The sequence below is a fragment of the Anopheles merus genome, chromosome X (genome assembly GCF_017562075.2).
Source record: "Anopheles merus strain MAF chromosome X, AmerM5.1, whole genome shotgun sequence".
Classification (NCBI taxonomy): Eukaryota; Metazoa; Arthropoda; class Insecta; order Diptera; family Culicidae; genus Anopheles; species Anopheles merus.
In genome coordinates this window covers 22087974-22106289 of record NC_054081.1, presented here as the reverse complement: position 1 = coordinate 22106289, position 18316 = coordinate 22087974, and the positions used below count along the sequence as shown (strand labels likewise).

The window sequence follows — 18316 nt, the reverse complement described above, 5'->3', positions numbered from 1 at the left end:
AAACAAACATTAAAAGCAATACGATTGATAGAACACACACATCATTTGGAAGATTCTTCTTCTTATGCATGCACTTACCCGTAGATCATGTAACAAAACAAACTGCATTTACGCCTGCGTTGACATCTTTCACGATTAACTTAACCACTTTTCTATTATCATTTCATAATTTTCACTGCATCTTCCGACACCGATCCTTCCCAAATGAAATTTGCATTCGTTCTGGCAATGAGTTTCGAACGATCACAACACAGCGCGAGAGTGAAGAACACAAAGTAAATGGCACTATGTACAAGTGTTGATCATTGGTCAAAATAAAGTATAATGGAATTTATTTTACTTCAAATGAATTGATTTTATTCTGATTTACATTTAAAATATTGTTATCAGCCTAGTTGTGAACGTTTAAAATTATGATGAAGTGAAAACATCATTACCAGATAAATGAAACGACAATCGACGCATTTTGACCATATCGAATTATGATTGTCTTTACACATAGTGTCATCTCTTGCGCTTCAGGGTCTCACGCTCAGAGCAAAAATTCTCCCATCTTCGCAACGGTAGGAGCGATCGGCTATGGAGGGCTGGAGGAGTGCGAGTGTGTTTCTCATGCACACAGCGAAATTTTGGTCAACACCTCGATGGTGGGAGCGTTTTTCCATGGGATGGGGTAGTGGAGTGCGAGTGTGTCGCATGATTTCTTTAAAACTAAGGCCAGGGGTAGCGAGAGGCATCAAAATGAGTTACTCTTTGCCAAGCGGGTACAGTGCTGCTCTTAGCAAAATGGTAAGAGATACCAAAAATCTTGCCAACACATTTTATAAGGGTGATATTTAACAAACGGAAGTGACCAGCATGGAACTTATGAAGCACAAATGTTTTAAAATGTTCATATTTGAAAAGAAAAATCCTTCCGTGGTTTTAGAATGCAAAAAGACTGTTTTAGAGCAGAAATAGTGATCGTTATAGCCATAATTGGTGCTATAGCCGCAATTGGTACACTTACCCTAGTAGCCCGTCAAGCAGTGCGCTATAATCTCCCTTAATTCGATGGGAATACCGAGGAATGGCCGATATTGCTGTCTAACTTTCGAAGATCGTCTCGTACGTTTGGGTTTACCGAAGACGAAAATATCCTTCGATTGCAAGGAGCGTTGCGGGAAAAAGCACTACGAACGGTGCAAAGCCGTCTCCGGCACGCTGACAATCTGGAGGAAATATTGAGCGCGCTTGAAAAATCGTCCGGATGTCGAAATATTGAGGTGACCGGATGTGTTAGTGAATACGTTGCTCGAACAAATTCGCGAATCACCGCCGATTAAGTCCGAGCGGCTCGATAGTTTTTTCGAATACGGCGATTTATTTGCTGAAATCATGCCAGTCATGGGTTCAAGCCCCAAATGGACCGTGCCGCCATACGTAGGACTTACTATCCTGCTATGGGGGGATCAATAAGTCACTGAAAGCCAAACCCACAAGTAGTATGGTACAGGCATGCCTTGACCGGCAGAAGAAGCCTTGAGCCAAAAGAAGAAAAAAAATTGTTGAAATATGTTCAACTATAAAGGCAAGCGGATCTTCTGACAGGTTGTACGATGCAGCACTGCTTCAAGAGCTGGTGGACCGTATGCCGGCATATCTGTGCTGGAACTGGGGCATGCATAGTCAGGAGATGAAAAGTGTGACGATGAGCGAGTTCAGTGCCTGGATTCAGAAGGCGACGGATGGAGCAATGGCGGTAACTCCTCCACAACTGAAGAAGAAGACGACTACGCGACAAGTGCATGCGCAACACGTGGAGACGCATCAGCCCCAGCCCAATTGGCATCGAGAGTTGTGTAACAGTGATAAGTGCGTTACGATCGCGGAGTGTCGGGTGTTTAACCGGTTGAGCTTTGCTGATAGGTGGGACAATGTGCGCACCTTGAAGTTGTGCAAACGATGTTTGGGCAAGCACTACGGCCCGTGCTCGAAGCTTGACGACAGTGGTGTCCAAGGATGCGTCGCTAAGCATCACCGGAAGTTGCATCGTGTCTCCAGCGAGGAACGCGTGAAGATAAATCATCATGGAACGCGCTACGATAGTACATTGCTGCGTTACGTTCCGGTAAAGCTGCACGGTGAGAGCGGTCCAATTTACACGTATGTGCTGTTAGACGAGAGGTCGACGGTGACGTTGATGGAGCAGGAGCTCGCCAGGCAACTTGGGTTCAGGGGCATTCTTAACCCGTTGTGTTTGCAGTACAGTGCGGGAGAACGACGCGATGAACGTGATTCGGAAAGGGTAGTGGTGCAAGTGTCCAGTGCTGAAGAAAACGCATCCGCATTTTCGATGGCCGACGTGCGTACAGTCAGCCAGTTATCGCTTCCTATCCAATCGGTAAATGTGAACGAGTTGAAGCGGAAATATAAGCATTTGCTAGCGATTCCAGCTGCCTCGTACGAGGCTGTTTCTCCTCGTTTACTAATTGGTATCAACCATTTCATATTGACCAAAACCTTTGAAAACTATAGAAGGACAGCCAGAGCAACCTACATCCACGAAGATGCGTTTAGGATGGCTCATTTTCGGAAAATGCACGGATAACGCTAACGACACATCCATTGTGCAGCCGGAGTCAAGCTTCCACGTATGCGATTGCCAAGAAGAGACCTCACGGGCAGATCGTATGATGGCAGCGTACTTCGAAGTGGAAGGTTATAGTCCTGCAAAGGAGCCTTTGTTGTCGACGGAGGATCAACGTGCGATGTCGATTCTGCAAAACAACACAAAACACGTCAACGGGCGGCACACCACGGGCTTACTCTGGCGGAGCGACAATGTTTTCATGCTGGTTACCGTCAAATGGCTATGTCCAGGATAGAGTCTCTGGAGCGTAAGATGAGCCGAGGTACGAGCCTTGCGGAGAAAATTAACGCGATACTAGAGGACTACTTGGAAAAGGGTGCATAACGCGACCTTGGCCGCTAAGATTCGCATAACGTGTAAATGCGACTGGAGTGCTGATAATGAAGTGAGAGAAGTCGGCGCAGATCGATTGGAGAGAGTGCGGGACTTCGGTGACAGCTTGCGTGTAGTTCGGGTGTGTTTAGAGTGGCGGTTTAATTTTATTGAGCGGGAAATAAAATTTAGTAAATTAAGTTAGTTATAATCTTTAAAATATTAATCTATAGTTTATATTTATATATTTCATATATATTTATTTCACATATATAACCGACGGAACATCGTGTCTAATCGGCAGCCTTATAATAAAATTCAGGAGCATATAAATAAACCTCTAGTTATAAGCTAACATTAAATGTGACGTAGACGCAATTTCTCCTTGCACGTGGAAGTAGACATACTAAAATCGAACAAATCTAACACTTCATTGAACTCGAGGGAAATACGTATAATGGGGTGTCCCTGGCTATGGTTGTTGCGGGTACGCGGTACACGGAGATGGAAATTGGATCTAAGAATCCGACAGGGAGCGAACAAATTGATGCTGGCTAGTAATGCCGGGGAATCGATCTCTCCGTTAAAGAGCCGGAATATAAAAGGCATTGGGCGTTTTTGCGTCGAGAGCAGAGTGGTCCAAGTTCGAGAAGCAGACACCGCTGATGGTAGGAGGGTCGCGGGTGGTGGGATTGCCATGGAAGGAGTTGACCCGCATACCTGGTGATTCTCCGTTGAATGGCTTCGAGGCGATTGATGTCGCCAACGCCAAGCGGGCACCAGATCGGGCAGCAGTAGGCACGACCTTACGATGGCACAGAAGATCGACTTGACGCACATGGGATCGGTAAACTCGCTACAGGTCCGCGTAATTAGACCAAGTAGCTGATTTCCCTTCGCAACAACGCTATCAATGTGAGGGCGAAATGACATCTTCTGGTCGAGTAGCACCCCCAGATCACGGATACATGTCGTGCGAGCCAAAGCCTAACGAGCCAAAGCATGTTAACGTGATGGGGTGAAGGGCTCTACTGAATGATATATAGTACACTGGCATTTACAGGGTTTCGAATCATATAAGGGAATAGGGCTAAAGAGTAGAGAAGGCCCCGGGAATGTTGTACGATAGCCAGGTGAGGGCATTGCGTAGCACATACGCAAACCCCGATATCGTGTATGCGGATTGCATAAGATATGGCGTATAACGATTGAAATGTAAATTTAAATTTTCGTTGGCGGTTATTTGCTTGAAATGTTTCGATTTTAATTGAAATTTATACTTCGACTACCATTTCTAGTGATTAGGATTATAATAAAAAATAAAAAGAGATCAGCAAAGCCATTTTGCTCCAGTACCTATTATTTTTTCATAATCTCTTTACTTAAACTATAGTGAAGTTTGACGCTGAGTTACTTTCCTGTGGCTGTAAGATTGCTTTTTGCGTAGGATGTATGCAGTAATATGACTAAGTTTTAAGTTCTTTGAACAGAAAGGAAAGATTAATTTTTATTTCGTTACTTTCCGATGCTTCTGGGAAAATTTTAATATATACCGCTATAACAATGTCACGGCAACATTTTCTCGCTCAGAATTGTTCGGTTTAAATAAAAATAAAAATTTAATTTGGTTTTTGGCTATAAAATCAATTCTTTTTTTAAAGCGTTCCGTTAATATTCGTGTATCAAAAAAGTTATTCTTGAAATAAAGACTTATAGGATTAAACAGACTCACACATCACGCAGTCTTAGTATCACATAGCCCAGGGGTCTTCTAACTTTTCAATTCGCGGGCCGCATTGCTTCGCAAATAACGTTGTTGAGGGCCATTTTGACGTTACTTTTGGTAATGAGAACGTTTAAATCTCGTTTTCATATGAAAATACTTAATGAATATTTTAAAAAAACTGCATTTTCTTTTATAGCACCTTGATTTTTGGCATGGTTTAGTAAAAATTGAAAATTTGATGAAAATTGTGAAATTAATGAGATATTTACTTTGCAACATCACCAAGGAACGCATTATAGGCTCTCGAGGGCCGCATGCGGCCCGCGAGCCGTTGTTTGGGGACCCCTGACATAGCCTGATGGTCAGTAAGTATCGCAAGATCCACCGATGTTGCATCAACAAATAAAAAAAAGGAAAACCACTGCACTTGTTAGCTCCTTGTCTGGTCACAACCCATTATGGTGTCAGGATCAGTTTCATTTCTGATTCCCACTATGGGTTAGTCAGTTCTTGAAACGATAGAAAAAGCTTCCAGGATAAAAATTGGGTCAGGATCATTTCCAGGACCGATATGTATTCAGTGTAAGTTTATGGAATGAGTTCGGAATCAACTAATCGACTTTGGTAACACGATCGGTATGGGGTTAGTTCCAAAACCGGTACAGGTTTGGTAGCATTTCTAGGACCGGTATGAGACCAAAATCTGTACCGGGACAGGTGTCGGATCTGATGAAATTAAAAGATTGTTTTAGCGTCATAATCAGCATCAGTAAGTGGGCCTCATGAGTATTTTGTATTTTAGAGGCACATGGGAAATGCGTTGTTTAAAATGTGCACACGCTAATACCTTTTATAATTACCCTATTAATTATATTACGTAGCTCAGTGACTAGTGCAGTTGAAAAAATAAAATGAATAAAAACTAATTTATGGTATCCTTATGAAATAGTCAATAAATCGCTGTTATAATTTAAATGATATAACTAAACGAAAATGTTCAACACAAAGGTTTATTCTTCTACATACAGTCATGTTGATATTTATTATTGTGATCTGTTTTGAATAGTGGTAAATTCTGTATCTCACTCCCTTTGTTACCAGTTTTGATTTGAATTTTCTGTTAATGAAAATGACTGTCAATGTTTCGGTAAATTTTGTTTGTTCAAGGAATGTATGTGTCAGCCATGGTTAGTTAAACAAAAATTAAGACTAACATAAAAAAAACAGACTGGTCTTAAGAAATAGAAACAAAAGGTGATTCGATGTGAAGTATGTGAGTTCAAGGAAGCATGGAAGTCAAAAAGATGGAAGAGCTAATTGAAACGTCGAAGATAGACAAGAAACGGATCAAAAGACCCGCCATTCCTTTTTAGCACAGCTGCCACATTGTTTAAAATATTAATTCTTTCCTAGTTTTTCAATAAAAACAAAAAATTATTGTTGAGCTCCATAGCTAACTGGAGCATGATTTAAATTGAATAAAGCATCGAGTGACCTGGTAAATTGAGCAATTCTTAACCGACAAAAGATCGATGCCTAGCGCTTAGTTTGTGTAGTGCTAGATATCCATTTGAAAACAACATCTCACTTTCGAATGAAAAATCAAAGCTCTAAAGTGAGACAAACGAATGTGAGTTTGCTTTTTTTAAGTAGTCATGTTATTTTTTTTTGTAGTCATTTATTTACACTATTACAGTATTTCCTACGGTTTATCGAATCTTCCTCTTCTTCTTTGGAACAACAACCGTTGTCGGCGAAGGCCTGCCTGTACCACTCATAGATTTGGCTTTCTGTGACACATTGATTACTATCACAGGTTAGTCAGTCCTATGTATGGGGATACGGTCCATTGAGGGCTTGAACCAATGACGGACATGTTGTTGTTAAGTCCTACGAGTTGACGACTGTATCACCATACCGGCCCCGGTTTATTTGTTGGTTCCCATAATTTTTTGGGCTCGTCTCACGATTTATTCGTCGTATCTTTTATATGTTTGGTTTGTTCCCACAATTTGTTGGTATCGTACGATTTATTTTTTTAATTATTTGTTTAATTATTACGGCCCAGCCGATACGGCCTATGTCCGATTAGACATCAATACAATTGAACCATGCAGAGGATGCAAACGCTCTGGGCGTGTTTGAGCGACACATCCTCCGGACCGTCTTTGGCGGTGTGTTCGAGCATGGAGTGTAGAGGAGAAGGATGAACCACGAGCTTGCTGAGCTGTACGGCGGACCGAGCATCCTGACGGTGGCGAAAGCTGGCAGGATACGATGGCTGGGGCATGTCATGAGGATGCCCTACTCATGCCCCACCAAGAAGGTGTTCGACAGCGACCCCCAGTTCGGCATAAGGCGCAGGGGAGCACAGCGAACTCGATGGCTGGACCAGGTGAAGCGTGACCTGACGGAGATCGGGTGTCTGCATGGATGGGAGGCTGCAGCCAGGGACCGAGCATCCTGGAGAATTGTTGATCCTGGAGAATCATGGTCGCTTCGGGCTGTGCTTTTGTTCCCCGTTTCGATTCATTGTCGCGTAGGGAAAGGGGATGGAAATAATTCAATGATTTTGACACATATTGCTCTTCATCTTTTGTGTAAAGCAACGGTTTGCATAATGGGCCAAAATTATTTCCTTTGGTAAACTTTTTGCCATCACTTCATTAAGGGTTTGCGCAATTTCTAAAATTTTTGAGACTGTCAAAGGATTAAACATATCATTCTTTATTTTCTTCTGTTTGGCGTATTGACCTAAGAGGTAATACTTGCTTAAAAGAGCTTTTGAGATATGTTAAGTATAACGCAGCCGGATTCTTCTTCTTCTTCTTTTGGCTCAACAACCGATGCCGGTCAAGGCCTGCCAACCCACTTGTGGGGTTGGCTTTCAGTGACTTATTGATTTCCCCCCATAGCAGGATAGTCAGTCCTACGTATGGCGGCACGGTCTATTTGGGGCTTGAACCCATGACGGGCATGTTGTTAAGTCGTACGAGTTGACGACTGTACCATGAGATCGGCTTGAACGAGAACGCAGCCGGATACTTTGTCCTTAATAGAGCGCCTACCACAACTATATGAACAGTCGTATTTCGCGATTTGCGGAAAATCCGTAAGAGATAAATAAAAACAATGAATGTATGAGATGTGCTGAATACTATTTAACATATTTGTAGATTTTTTATTTTTAAAACATTTTTACACGACTTATTACGAAAAAAACAAATGTATGGTCGTACCATAACTATAAAGATACTTCAAAAAACATGTTTTTTGTGCTAAATAACGCATTTAAAAATCGTTCAAAAATATAAATATCATAAGTGTCGATTATCTGATTCAAACGGAAAAGTATCAAACAAAACCGCGCTACACGAACTGAAACAAAATCGGTATTATAAAAGCTTGTTAGAGACTTCTTTCGTTGACTCGAAACATTGCTACCAAATAGAGCTGAAATGAATTTGTTTGCCAACACAAATTGCAACGCGTAACGCAGGAAGTATCGTACCAATTTAAAATTATTTCTACGTGTGGCATATTATTGTTCTTTAAATGTGTTTGGCAATGTCATGAAAAGTAGCGCTTGTGGTATGATTCTCCCATCTCTGTGTGTTTTGTTATTCCCACCATTTTTCAAGTGAATAATTACAAAAAAAAATTCCTTCTGAATGTAATTACATGCAATACGTTTGATTTAAGAATATGTATTTAATAGTTAAACCATAAAACTGAACGATTTCCGTAGCTTTAACCTGACGGAAAGCTGTTGGACAAAAAACGGTCTCCGTTTGAGTCAGGTAATGCAAATGACCTTCGTTCACTTAGATATATCAAACCAGAGACAAATCGAGTGCTCTAAAATGGATCTTAATAGAAAATGAGTATTTTGATACTTTTTCTAAAACACTTGAGTCACATAATTGGCCCTATACTCTCGACAGGTTTAAGAGAAAAATATATTTTAACGATTTTAAGAAGTTTTTATTATAATTTTTTAAGGTAGGTTTTACGAGTTTTATAAGAATAATTATCAAAATTATTTTTCGAACAATTAAAAAAAATAACAAAAAAAATCTTTACGTGTATTGTATTGAAAATACAAATCAAAATATGTATACATTTTTTTATATTTTTTAAATGGCCATGAGAACCATCAATTAATTAGTGAAGTATTTAGTATTCAATCAAATTAGTGAATAACGGTTCTAAAATGATTCGATCAAACAAAAGCAAAAAAAAAACCTCAACAGCGATTTTTGGCAGAATCTAACAATTTCCCTTTGTCACATACATATTTAGGGAATGTAATCCTAGCCCCGAAGCCGGTCTCGTAGTACAGTCGTCAACTCGTACAACTTGACAACATGCCCGTCATGGGTTCAATCCCCAAATAGACCGCGCCGCCATACGTAGGACTGACTATCCTGCTATGGGGGGGGGGGGAATCAATTAGTCACTGAAAGCCAAAGCCCACAAGTGGGTACAGGCAGGCCTTGACCGACATCGGTTGTTGAGCCAAAGAAGAAGAAGAAGAATCCTAGCCCGATATTTTTTCCCCAGTTTTCTACGATTGCTTAACGTAGTGATTGCTAACACTCTTTTAATATTTCGCGCTCCGTTCGTAGGGCAGCAACAACGACTACACAACAAGGTGTTTGTTGCTCGGGTTACCCCAACTCGACAACCGAATACGAAATGCTAGGCTGGCTTTTATCGTTTGGCTTCTCAACGGTAGCATCGATTGTCCGGCTTTGCTCTCGTCGATACAGCTATACGTGCCTGCAAGAACCCTCCGCCCTCGGGCGATGCTGACCATCCCAGAGACAAGGACGGCCTTCGCCTCTCGAGACCCGTTTTTGCGTATATGTCTTGCTCTGAATGCGGCATCTGATGCGTATGAGCCCGGCATGACGATAGCAAATGTGTTGAGTCGCATTAATTTGCTTCGCGCATCTCGCCAGAATCTTTAGCGCCCTTGTTATTGTTGTGTAAAGTGTGTGGCTATATATAATGGTACGGTACGAATAAATGCATTTATGTGATCTTGGAAATGTTATGTTTTATATTTAATTTTTCTTTTGTTATTTACAAAATGTGCAAAGTACTTTGAAAATTACAACGTTATTATTAAAATTAAATACGTCAATTAATGAACAAATACATACAAAAATCCATCACTCAATCCAAAACTCGAACTGCCTGAGAGCGAGAGAACAGTACGATGTGTAGTTCGTGTATAGTTCGCCAATAAAAAGTAAAACGTTTTATGGTCTATTATTTAATCTTTTTTTTTACAAAGTTATTATCTATTAAGCTACACATTACATTCAGTTCGGATTGTTGATATCGTTGTTGTATTGTGGACTCGACGCGTGCTGACATTTGTCGCAACAATAGAAATAGGTCGCTGGGGCCTGGTAGAAGAAACAATATTGCATGTTAATGGTTAGAATTACTAATCATGTGCTATGAAGGACTCACCATATTTACGATGTTACGATTCCGATACCGCAGCAGAGGAAGAAAACGTTGAGCAGCTTAGATGAAGTATCTGTAAGCAATATAAAAGAAAATGTGTCATATATTGTGACTACAATAGCAATTGTTTTTCTTATTATTAGTATTAACCACGTACCGTTTGACACTCACTCCGCACGCCGCATACATCATGCACATTTTGTGCAACAGTTGTAGTCCAGCCAGCACCACGTGGAGGTTGGGGTCGGAGTTCTGAAAATGTGTGAGCATGATTATTTTAATCGTGCTTAAAACACTTCTCAGCATTTGCTAGCCACCTTGAATGATAAAATGTGATTAAAATAGTCGTAAAAAAATAAATGGATCTTGGTCCCTATGCTGGTCCTAAGCTGGGCCTACTCAGCTTTTAAGGCGAGCAGAATGCTTTCAAAAACATTCGTACTACACCGTTTGAACTCGTACTCTCTGATGTACGAGATCAACGTCTTCTTGTTTGTTCCCTTGCTCCTCAAAAATGGCTTAATTTTACCCCATAAATTTTCTATTGTCTGTGTATGAATTTCCCTATCTTCTGGATTTACAAAGCTAACTGAATGATTCACCTTTTTAGGCACGTATCCATAATCCTCGAGAGTGTCGTATGCTCTCCAACAATCGGTCATGATTGTGGTGCCCCAATCAACACTCTCGAGGATTAGGTCGTGCAAATTTTCCCTAGTTCTCCTACCGACTATCTCTAAGAAAATTTCTTTACTTTCCCTACAAATATCCCCTACCAACCATAGCTCCCCAGTCCTTGGCAATCGGCCTCGGTTGTACTTACGTTTTACGATGAGGGACTCGTCGATCTCCACCGTTAGTCCTGGACCTCCTATCAGCCGCCTATTCTCCTCAACATACGCACTACATTTTTCCCTAAGAAGCTTAAACCATTCATTAACCGTTTTGCGGCTAACACCTGACTCGGCCCTAGTACGCTTCACGTGTGAGTTTTGCGACCACTCTAAGGTAATGCGGAGAAGTTGTGCAAGCGACAATCTTGAGTTTTGGAACACACTACCCTTCCGGATAGAGCATTCCGAACCTTCACAATCGTCGTTTGCACAAATCCATTTGTACGCATTCCTTCTTTGCGTACCTCGCAAAACCATCGAGTGGTGGCACTTCTCACATTCCTGTTCTGTCCTTAACAATCCTGCATCCTGCATCAGTCGCACTACCTGTTGCCTAACCTGCGTTAAAACCGCTAACTGCCCTATCGACTTAACCTGGCTAAGCTCGCTCATTTGTATTCTAAATTTCTTTTTTTCCTCTCTGCTCTACACTTTTATAAAATTAAATTTCCGATAAATGCCGAATAAATCACCGCTATGATTTTAAAATTTCCTAAACAATTAAAAAATATCGCACAAAACACCAAAAACACAGTTTAACACCAATCCAAAAAAACACCTTTGCTCTTGATGCTTTGGCTGTGATTTATTGCTAAAGCACAACCGATTGTTTACATTGTGGTTTAACGGTTTAACTGTCAAAACATGCAAACGACCCTATTGCCCCAACTTTAATCCCTGGGTAATTAACTGATAAAGCACAGATCGTACGTAATTTGATTTGGTTTGGTAATATACATTAATTCATTCTTATCATTATTGTGACAACATTCGCCAATACAATTTTAGCATCTCGAGCCTCCTGAGTAGTACTGCACAGGACAGTGATACGTCTCTCGCGCGCGCCCTGGACGATACATTCGCAGTTAAATTCTTTTTTTATGTCATGCGTAGAGACTTCGAAATGTTCGGACATCTAGCTATCGTGGTAAAACATACGCAAATTTCACGATATACACATGATGGGTCACCGGAATCGCACCCACGGCTCGGAATCGCACCCACGGCTCGGAATCGCACCCACGGCTCGGAATCGCTTCCGAGCATTGCTACTCCGGCTCCGATTCCGAATAATTCAAACCGTCGATTCCGCCCGGAGCCGTCGGAGCCGTCCGGAGCCACTAGTCGACAGCTGGAGCATTCGGAGCCGTCCGGAGCTGTCGGAGCCGTCGGCGCCGTCCGGAGCCGTCCGGAGCCTTCGGAGCCGTTGGAGCCGTTGCAGCCGTCGGAGCCGTCGGAATTGTCCGGAGCCGTCGGAGCCGTCGGAGGCGTTGGATTTATGCATATGGTTATCCTCGATGGAAAGAAGCGACGCATTTCTTTTGCGCTAACAAATCAAAGGTGGTTCTAAAGAACACACCTACGTGTAACTAACACCTTTTAGAAAACACAATGGTTCACTTTTTGACCCCATTTTGAAAACAGCATCAAGCAGTCTTCTGAGATACACTACTTACACAAGAAAGGATTACGTTATGTGGAGAAAACATTCGTTTCAATTAGGTCTAAGGCCGTTCAACGCTGGGTGATGTGATCTATGTGATATGATTTGGATAACGTATGAGTTGGAGTGATGAGTTCTTTCTTTCTGAGTGATGAGGCAATTTCTTTGACCTGTACATAAATGCTCGCCTCACGAGTTAACGAGCAGTACGAGATGTTACAAGCCGTAGGTTATCCAGCCTCAGCTACAGCTGTATTACCTATTTTATATCGGTTATGCGGATTAAGTGATCGAACGTTACGTATTCGGCGTTTGCAAAAGCTGCTTTGAGACCAAACGCTCCATTGGATCACCATCTTAATCTACCGGGCAGTTAAAATAAGGATGACGAATCTTTATAATCAACTGCTGTGAGCCAAGATAAAAAAAAACTGTGACATATTCATATAGCGCTATTTGTTAAATATAGCCTTTATGACCAATTTGATTCGTAAGTATATCCACCCATCCAGTTTGCATTATGGACCATGTATAAATATTTTCGTGTTTGGCTTGTTTCCATGTTTTTTTGAAAAGAGTTTTGCTATACCAATACAATCGTCCAAGTTAAAAAAAACCACTTGTCACACAGCAATGTATATTCACACCTACATCCTAAAAAGAACAAAGGTAAATTATTGCTTGATAGCGAAAAATTAACGACGGTACTTATCGTCACTCAAGTGTCTCACTTTGTGTGGCGTGTAAGGTTTGTTGTAGAAAATGTTGTAGCCGCAAGCGTTTTTATGCGATTATTAAGAGGAATGACTATTTGTCACCATAAAGTTTAATGAAGGTATCACGAATTGTGATTACATTGATACATTGATACAGTCATTTTCGGAATTGGTTCAACCGCTTCAGTTCTGAACAAACTTGATTTAGATGATCAGCCTCAACTTTTATAATAAATTGACGATCGGATGTTTAATTTGGGAGTACGTAATTATCTGCAAGTAAACGAGGAATATTTTACCAGATGTAATCAAATAGGGCATTATATAACTTAGTTTATAATGTATAAAGCGCTTCTGAATTTGATAATTTGCAATGTTTACACAGCTAACGATTTATAAACAACAATGGTGCTATGCTGTCAATTTGCACAGTGGTATCACAGATCAACCAATTCAGTTAGCGCGATTATCCGGGCCCGTACCCGAACGTTCGTTTTTAAACATAATAAATAAATACCGCTTAAGCGAATAAAAAGATATTCCTATCTATTTTCAGTTATTTTCTCTAATATCTAACTTTCAGTAGGGAAGACAAAAGCATCAACACATTGGGAAAGTCTGCAATCGAATACGATTTAAACGCCATAACGATGATTTTTTTTTTAAATGTGAAAAAATTTCATGAAATTTTATGCAAAATATTTCAACCGCTTCAAACCCTTAGGCGCCGATGACTATGCTATGCGCATAACACAAAAATCATGCCCGAATAAAAAAAGATGGCCGACACCTGCCGTACTTTTTGCTCACTTGCATCCAAGTTGCGTGCAAGCAAAACTTGTAGGGCCTTCTCTACTCTTTAGCCGGGAATAGTTCAATCACTTAGGGGAATGTTGCAAATCGGTAGGGGAATATTGCATGCAAGCTGTGGATGTTTGCAATCACTTAGGGGAGTTTTGCAATCGATTAGGGGAATGTTGGGCTAAAGAGTAGAGAAGGCCCTACAAGTTTTGCTTGCACGCAACTTGGATGCAAGTGAGCAAAAGTACGGCAGGTGTCGGGCATCTTTTTTTTTCGGGCATGATTTTTGTGCTATGCGCATAGCATAGCCATCGGCGCCTAAGGGTTTGAAGCGGTTGAAATATTTCGCATAAATTTTCATGAAATTTTTCACATTTGAAAAAAAATCATCGTTATGGCATTTAAATCGTATCCGGTTGCAGACTTTCCCAATGTGTTGATGCTTTTGTCTTTCCTACTGAAAGTTAGATATTAGAGAAAATAACTGAAAATAGATAGGAATATATTTTTCTTCGCTTAAGCGGTATTTATTTATTATGTTTAAAAACGAACGTTCGGGTACGTGCCCGGATAATCGCGCCAACTGAATTGGTTGATCTGTGATACCACTGTGCAAATTGACAGCATAGCACCATTGTTGTTTATAAAATCGTTTTCTGTGTAAACATTGCAAATTATCAAATTCAGAAGCGCTTTATACATTATAAACTAAGTTATATAATGCCCGATTTGAGTGCATCTGGTAAAATATTCCTCGTTTACTTGCAGATAATTACGTACTCCCAAATTAAACATCCGATCGTCAATTTATTATAAAGTTGAGGCTGATCATCTAAATCAAGTTTGTTCAGAACTGAAGCGGTTGAACCAATCCCGAAAATGACTGTATCAATGTATCAATGTAATCACAATTCGTGATATCTTCATTCAACTTTATGGTGACAAATAGTCATTCCTCTTAATAATCGCATAAAAACGCTTGCGGCTACAACATTTCCTACAACAAACCTTACACGCCACACAAGTGAGACACTTGTGTGACGATAAGTACCGTTGTTAATTTTTCGCTATCAAGCAATAATTTACCTTTGTTCTTTTTAGGATGTAGGTGTGAATATACATTGCTGTGTGACAAGTGGTTTTTTTTTTAACTTGGACGATTGTATTGGTATAGCAAAACTCTTTTCAAAAAAACATGGAAACAGGCCAAACACGAAAATATTTATACATGGTCCAACAGGATGGGTGGATACTTACGAATCAAATTGGTCATAAAGGCTATGTTTAACAAATAGCGCTATATGAATATGTCACAGTTTTTTTTATCTTGGCTCACAGCAGCTGATTATAAAGATTCGTCATCCTTATTTTAACTGCCCGGTAGATTAAGATGGTGATCCAATGGAGCGTTTGGTCTCAAAGCAGCTTTTGCAAACGCCGAATACGTAGCGTTCGATCACTTAATCCGCATAACCGATATAAAATAGGTAATACAGCTGTAGCTGAGGCTGGATAACCTACGGCTTGTAACATCTCGTACTGCTCGTTAACTCGTGAGGCGAGCATTTATGTACAGGTCAAAGAAATTGCCTCATCACTCAGAAAGAAAGAACTCATCACTCCAACTCATACGTTATCCAAATCATATCACATAGATCACATCACCCAGCGTTGAACGGCGTTAGACCTAATTGAAACGAATGTTTTCTCCACATAACGTAATCCTTTCTTGTGTAAGGAGTGTATCTCAGAAGACTGCCTGATGCTGTTTTCAAAATGGGGTCAAAAAGTGATCCATTGTGTTTTCTAAAAGGTGTTAGTTACACGTAGGTGTGTTCTTTAGAACCACCTTTGATTTGTTAGCGCAAAAGAAATGCGTCGCTTCTTTCCATCGAGGATAACCATATGCATAAATCCAACGCCTCCGATGGCTCCGACGGCTCCGGACAATTCCGACGGCTCCGACGGCTGCAACGGCTCCAACGGCTCCGAAGGCTCCGGACGGCTCCGGACGGCGCCGACGGCTCCGACAGCTCCGGACGGCTCCGAATGCTCCAGCTGTCGACTAGTGGCTCCGGACGGCTCCGACGGCTCCGGGCGGAATCGACGGTTTGAATTATTCGGAATCGGAGCCGGAGTAGCAATGCTCGGAAGCGATTCCGAGCCGTTGGTGCGATTCCGGTGACCCATCATGTGTATATCGTGAAATTTGCGTATGTTTTTCCACGATAGCTAGATGTCCGAACATTTCGAAGTCTCTACGCATGACATACAATTTTTTTTTAACTGCGAATGTATCGTCCAGGGCGCGCGCGAGAGACGTATCACTGTCCTGTGTAGTTCTACTCAGGAGGCTCGAGATGCTAAAATTATATTTGCGAATGTTGTCACAATAATGATAAGAATGAATAAATGTATATTTTCTTAAAAATGTAATGTTTTATATTTTATGCTTATTTTTTAAATATTTTATGATTAGCAAATGACGATCAAAACAGCATGTATGTACATATTCGTAGAAAACTTTTATTGCTTACAAAATGTGCAAAGTACGTTGAAAATTACAACGTTATTATTAAAATTAAATACGTCAATTAATGAATAAATACATACATAAATCCATCACTCAATCCAAAACTCGAACTGCCTGAGAGCGAGAGAACAGTACGATGTGTAGTTCGTGTATAGTTCTCCAATAAAAAGTAAAACGTTTTATGGTCTATTATTTATTCTGTTTAATGGTCTATTATTAGCCGGTCTAATGGTACAGTCGTCAACTCGTACGACTTAACAACATGCCCGTCATGGGTTCAAGCCCCAAATAGACCGTGCCGCCATACGTAGGACTGACTATCCTGCTATGGGGGGAAAGCAATAAGTCACTGAAAGCCAACCCCACAAGTGTGTTGGCAGGCCTTGACCGGCATCGGTTGTTGAGCCAAAGAAGAAGAAGAAGAAGATTTATTCTGTTTTTTTTTACAAAGTTATTATCTATTAAGTTACACATTACATTCAGTTCGGATTGTTGATCTCGTTGTTGTATTGTGGACTCGAATGACCTTCTAATTGTTTTCCTCTAAAGCCGGGTTTCCTCTCCCTACCTACCGGTACCGAGACAGCGGGCACTCATGCTCGTCAGCCGATGAGAGATTGCTCTCTCGGAAAGCGCACCAAAGCGGAACAGCAGAATAACGCATCCAATACAACTGTAGCAGGTGGAAATCTTAAGGACGAATTTCGGATAAAAAAAAAATTACCACGCAGTGTCTGCAGACATTTTTTTTCAAATCACGTCACGTTTGAACCATCGATCGCACTTTTATTATCTAATAGTAATATCACGGTCGTGGGGGTGAGGCAGATTCTGTTTCCGAGTTGCGCGATTGGGCGCCCATCGGCGTCAGCAGATTGGTCGGTGGAGGGCGGATCATTCGACGGGCATGGCGTTGGGTGACCGATCGTGTCGTTGACGGTGTCGTGCTGTTAGCTCAACGCGAGCTCCAGGTGTTGAACCTTACGCTATGCTGTAACTTTGCTGATCGTGCAATCGGGCTGTGGGTTCACAGCTTTGTTCTTCGGACAGCATACCACCGATGATTCGTACGACGCGTGCTGACATTTGTCGCAACAATAGAAATAGGTCGCTGGGGCCTGGTAGAAGAAACAATATTGCATGTTAATGGTTAGAATTACTAATCATGTGCTATGAAGGACTCACCATATTTACGATGTTACGATTCCGATACCGCAGCAGAGGAAGAAAGCGTTGAGCAGCTTAGATGAAGTATCTGTAAGCAATATAAAAGAAAATGTGTCATATATTGTGACTACAAGAGCAATTGTTTTTCTTATTATTAGTATTAACCACGTACCGTTTGACACTCACTCCCATACATACGCACGCCGCATACATCATATAAAAACCGTCCTTGGTGAGAGTGTCGACAGGACATGGTTCTGAGATGGATTGGTGGTTCGATGTCGCACATAAAAGTTACTGAAAAAAATAGTTACAATAATTAGTTTGTTACAAAATGGTACGTAAGTATTATTGTAACCTACCTTTGTTTTGCTGCAAGCAAAACTATAAATGTATCCGTTGATCGACAGCAAAACGGTGATCTGAAACGACAAACAAAAAACACAACACCCCGCCCCAGTTGGTATACAATTGTTGCCCATTTTGTGCAACAGTTGTAGTCCAGCCAGCACCACGTGGAGGTTGGGGTCGGAGTTCTGAAAATGTGTGAGATGATTATTTTAATCGTGCTTAAAACACTTCTCAGCATTTGCTAGCCACCTTGAATGATA

The 18316-nt window shown here is 41.1% G+C and overlaps 1 protein-coding gene across 1 annotated transcript; it reads right to left on the bottom strand.

Annotated features, from left to right (window-relative positions):
- Positions 1 to 9862: 9862 nt before the first annotated feature.
- LOC121590900 lies at positions 9863 to 11437 on the bottom strand. Its single transcript, XM_041911058.1, has 4 exons — positions 10975 to 11437; positions 10309 to 10403; positions 10155 to 10224; positions 9863 to 10087 (listed from the first exon to the last, which is right to left on the bottom strand). Exons 1-3 carry the CDS (start codon positions 11435 to 11437, stop codon positions 10168 to 10170), a joined length of 615 nt encoding a protein of 204 aa, XP_041766992.1. The 3' UTR covers positions 9863 to 10087; positions 10155 to 10167.
- Positions 11438 to 18316: the final 6879 nt, after the last annotated feature.

Coding starts and splice junctions, on each gene's coding strand:
- LOC121590900 (XM_041911058.1), bottom strand. CDS start 11,437: ATGAGCGAGCTTAGCCAGGTTAAGTCGATAGGGCAGTTAGCGGTTTTA. Junction 10,404..10,974: donor CGAGTCCCTCATCGTAAAAC/GTAAGTACAACC, acceptor ACACATTTTCAG/AACTCCGACCCCAACCTCCA. Junction 10,225..10,308: donor TGCGGAGTGAGTGTCAAACG/GTACGTGGTTAA, acceptor TATTGCTTACAG/ATACTTCATCTAAGCTGCTC.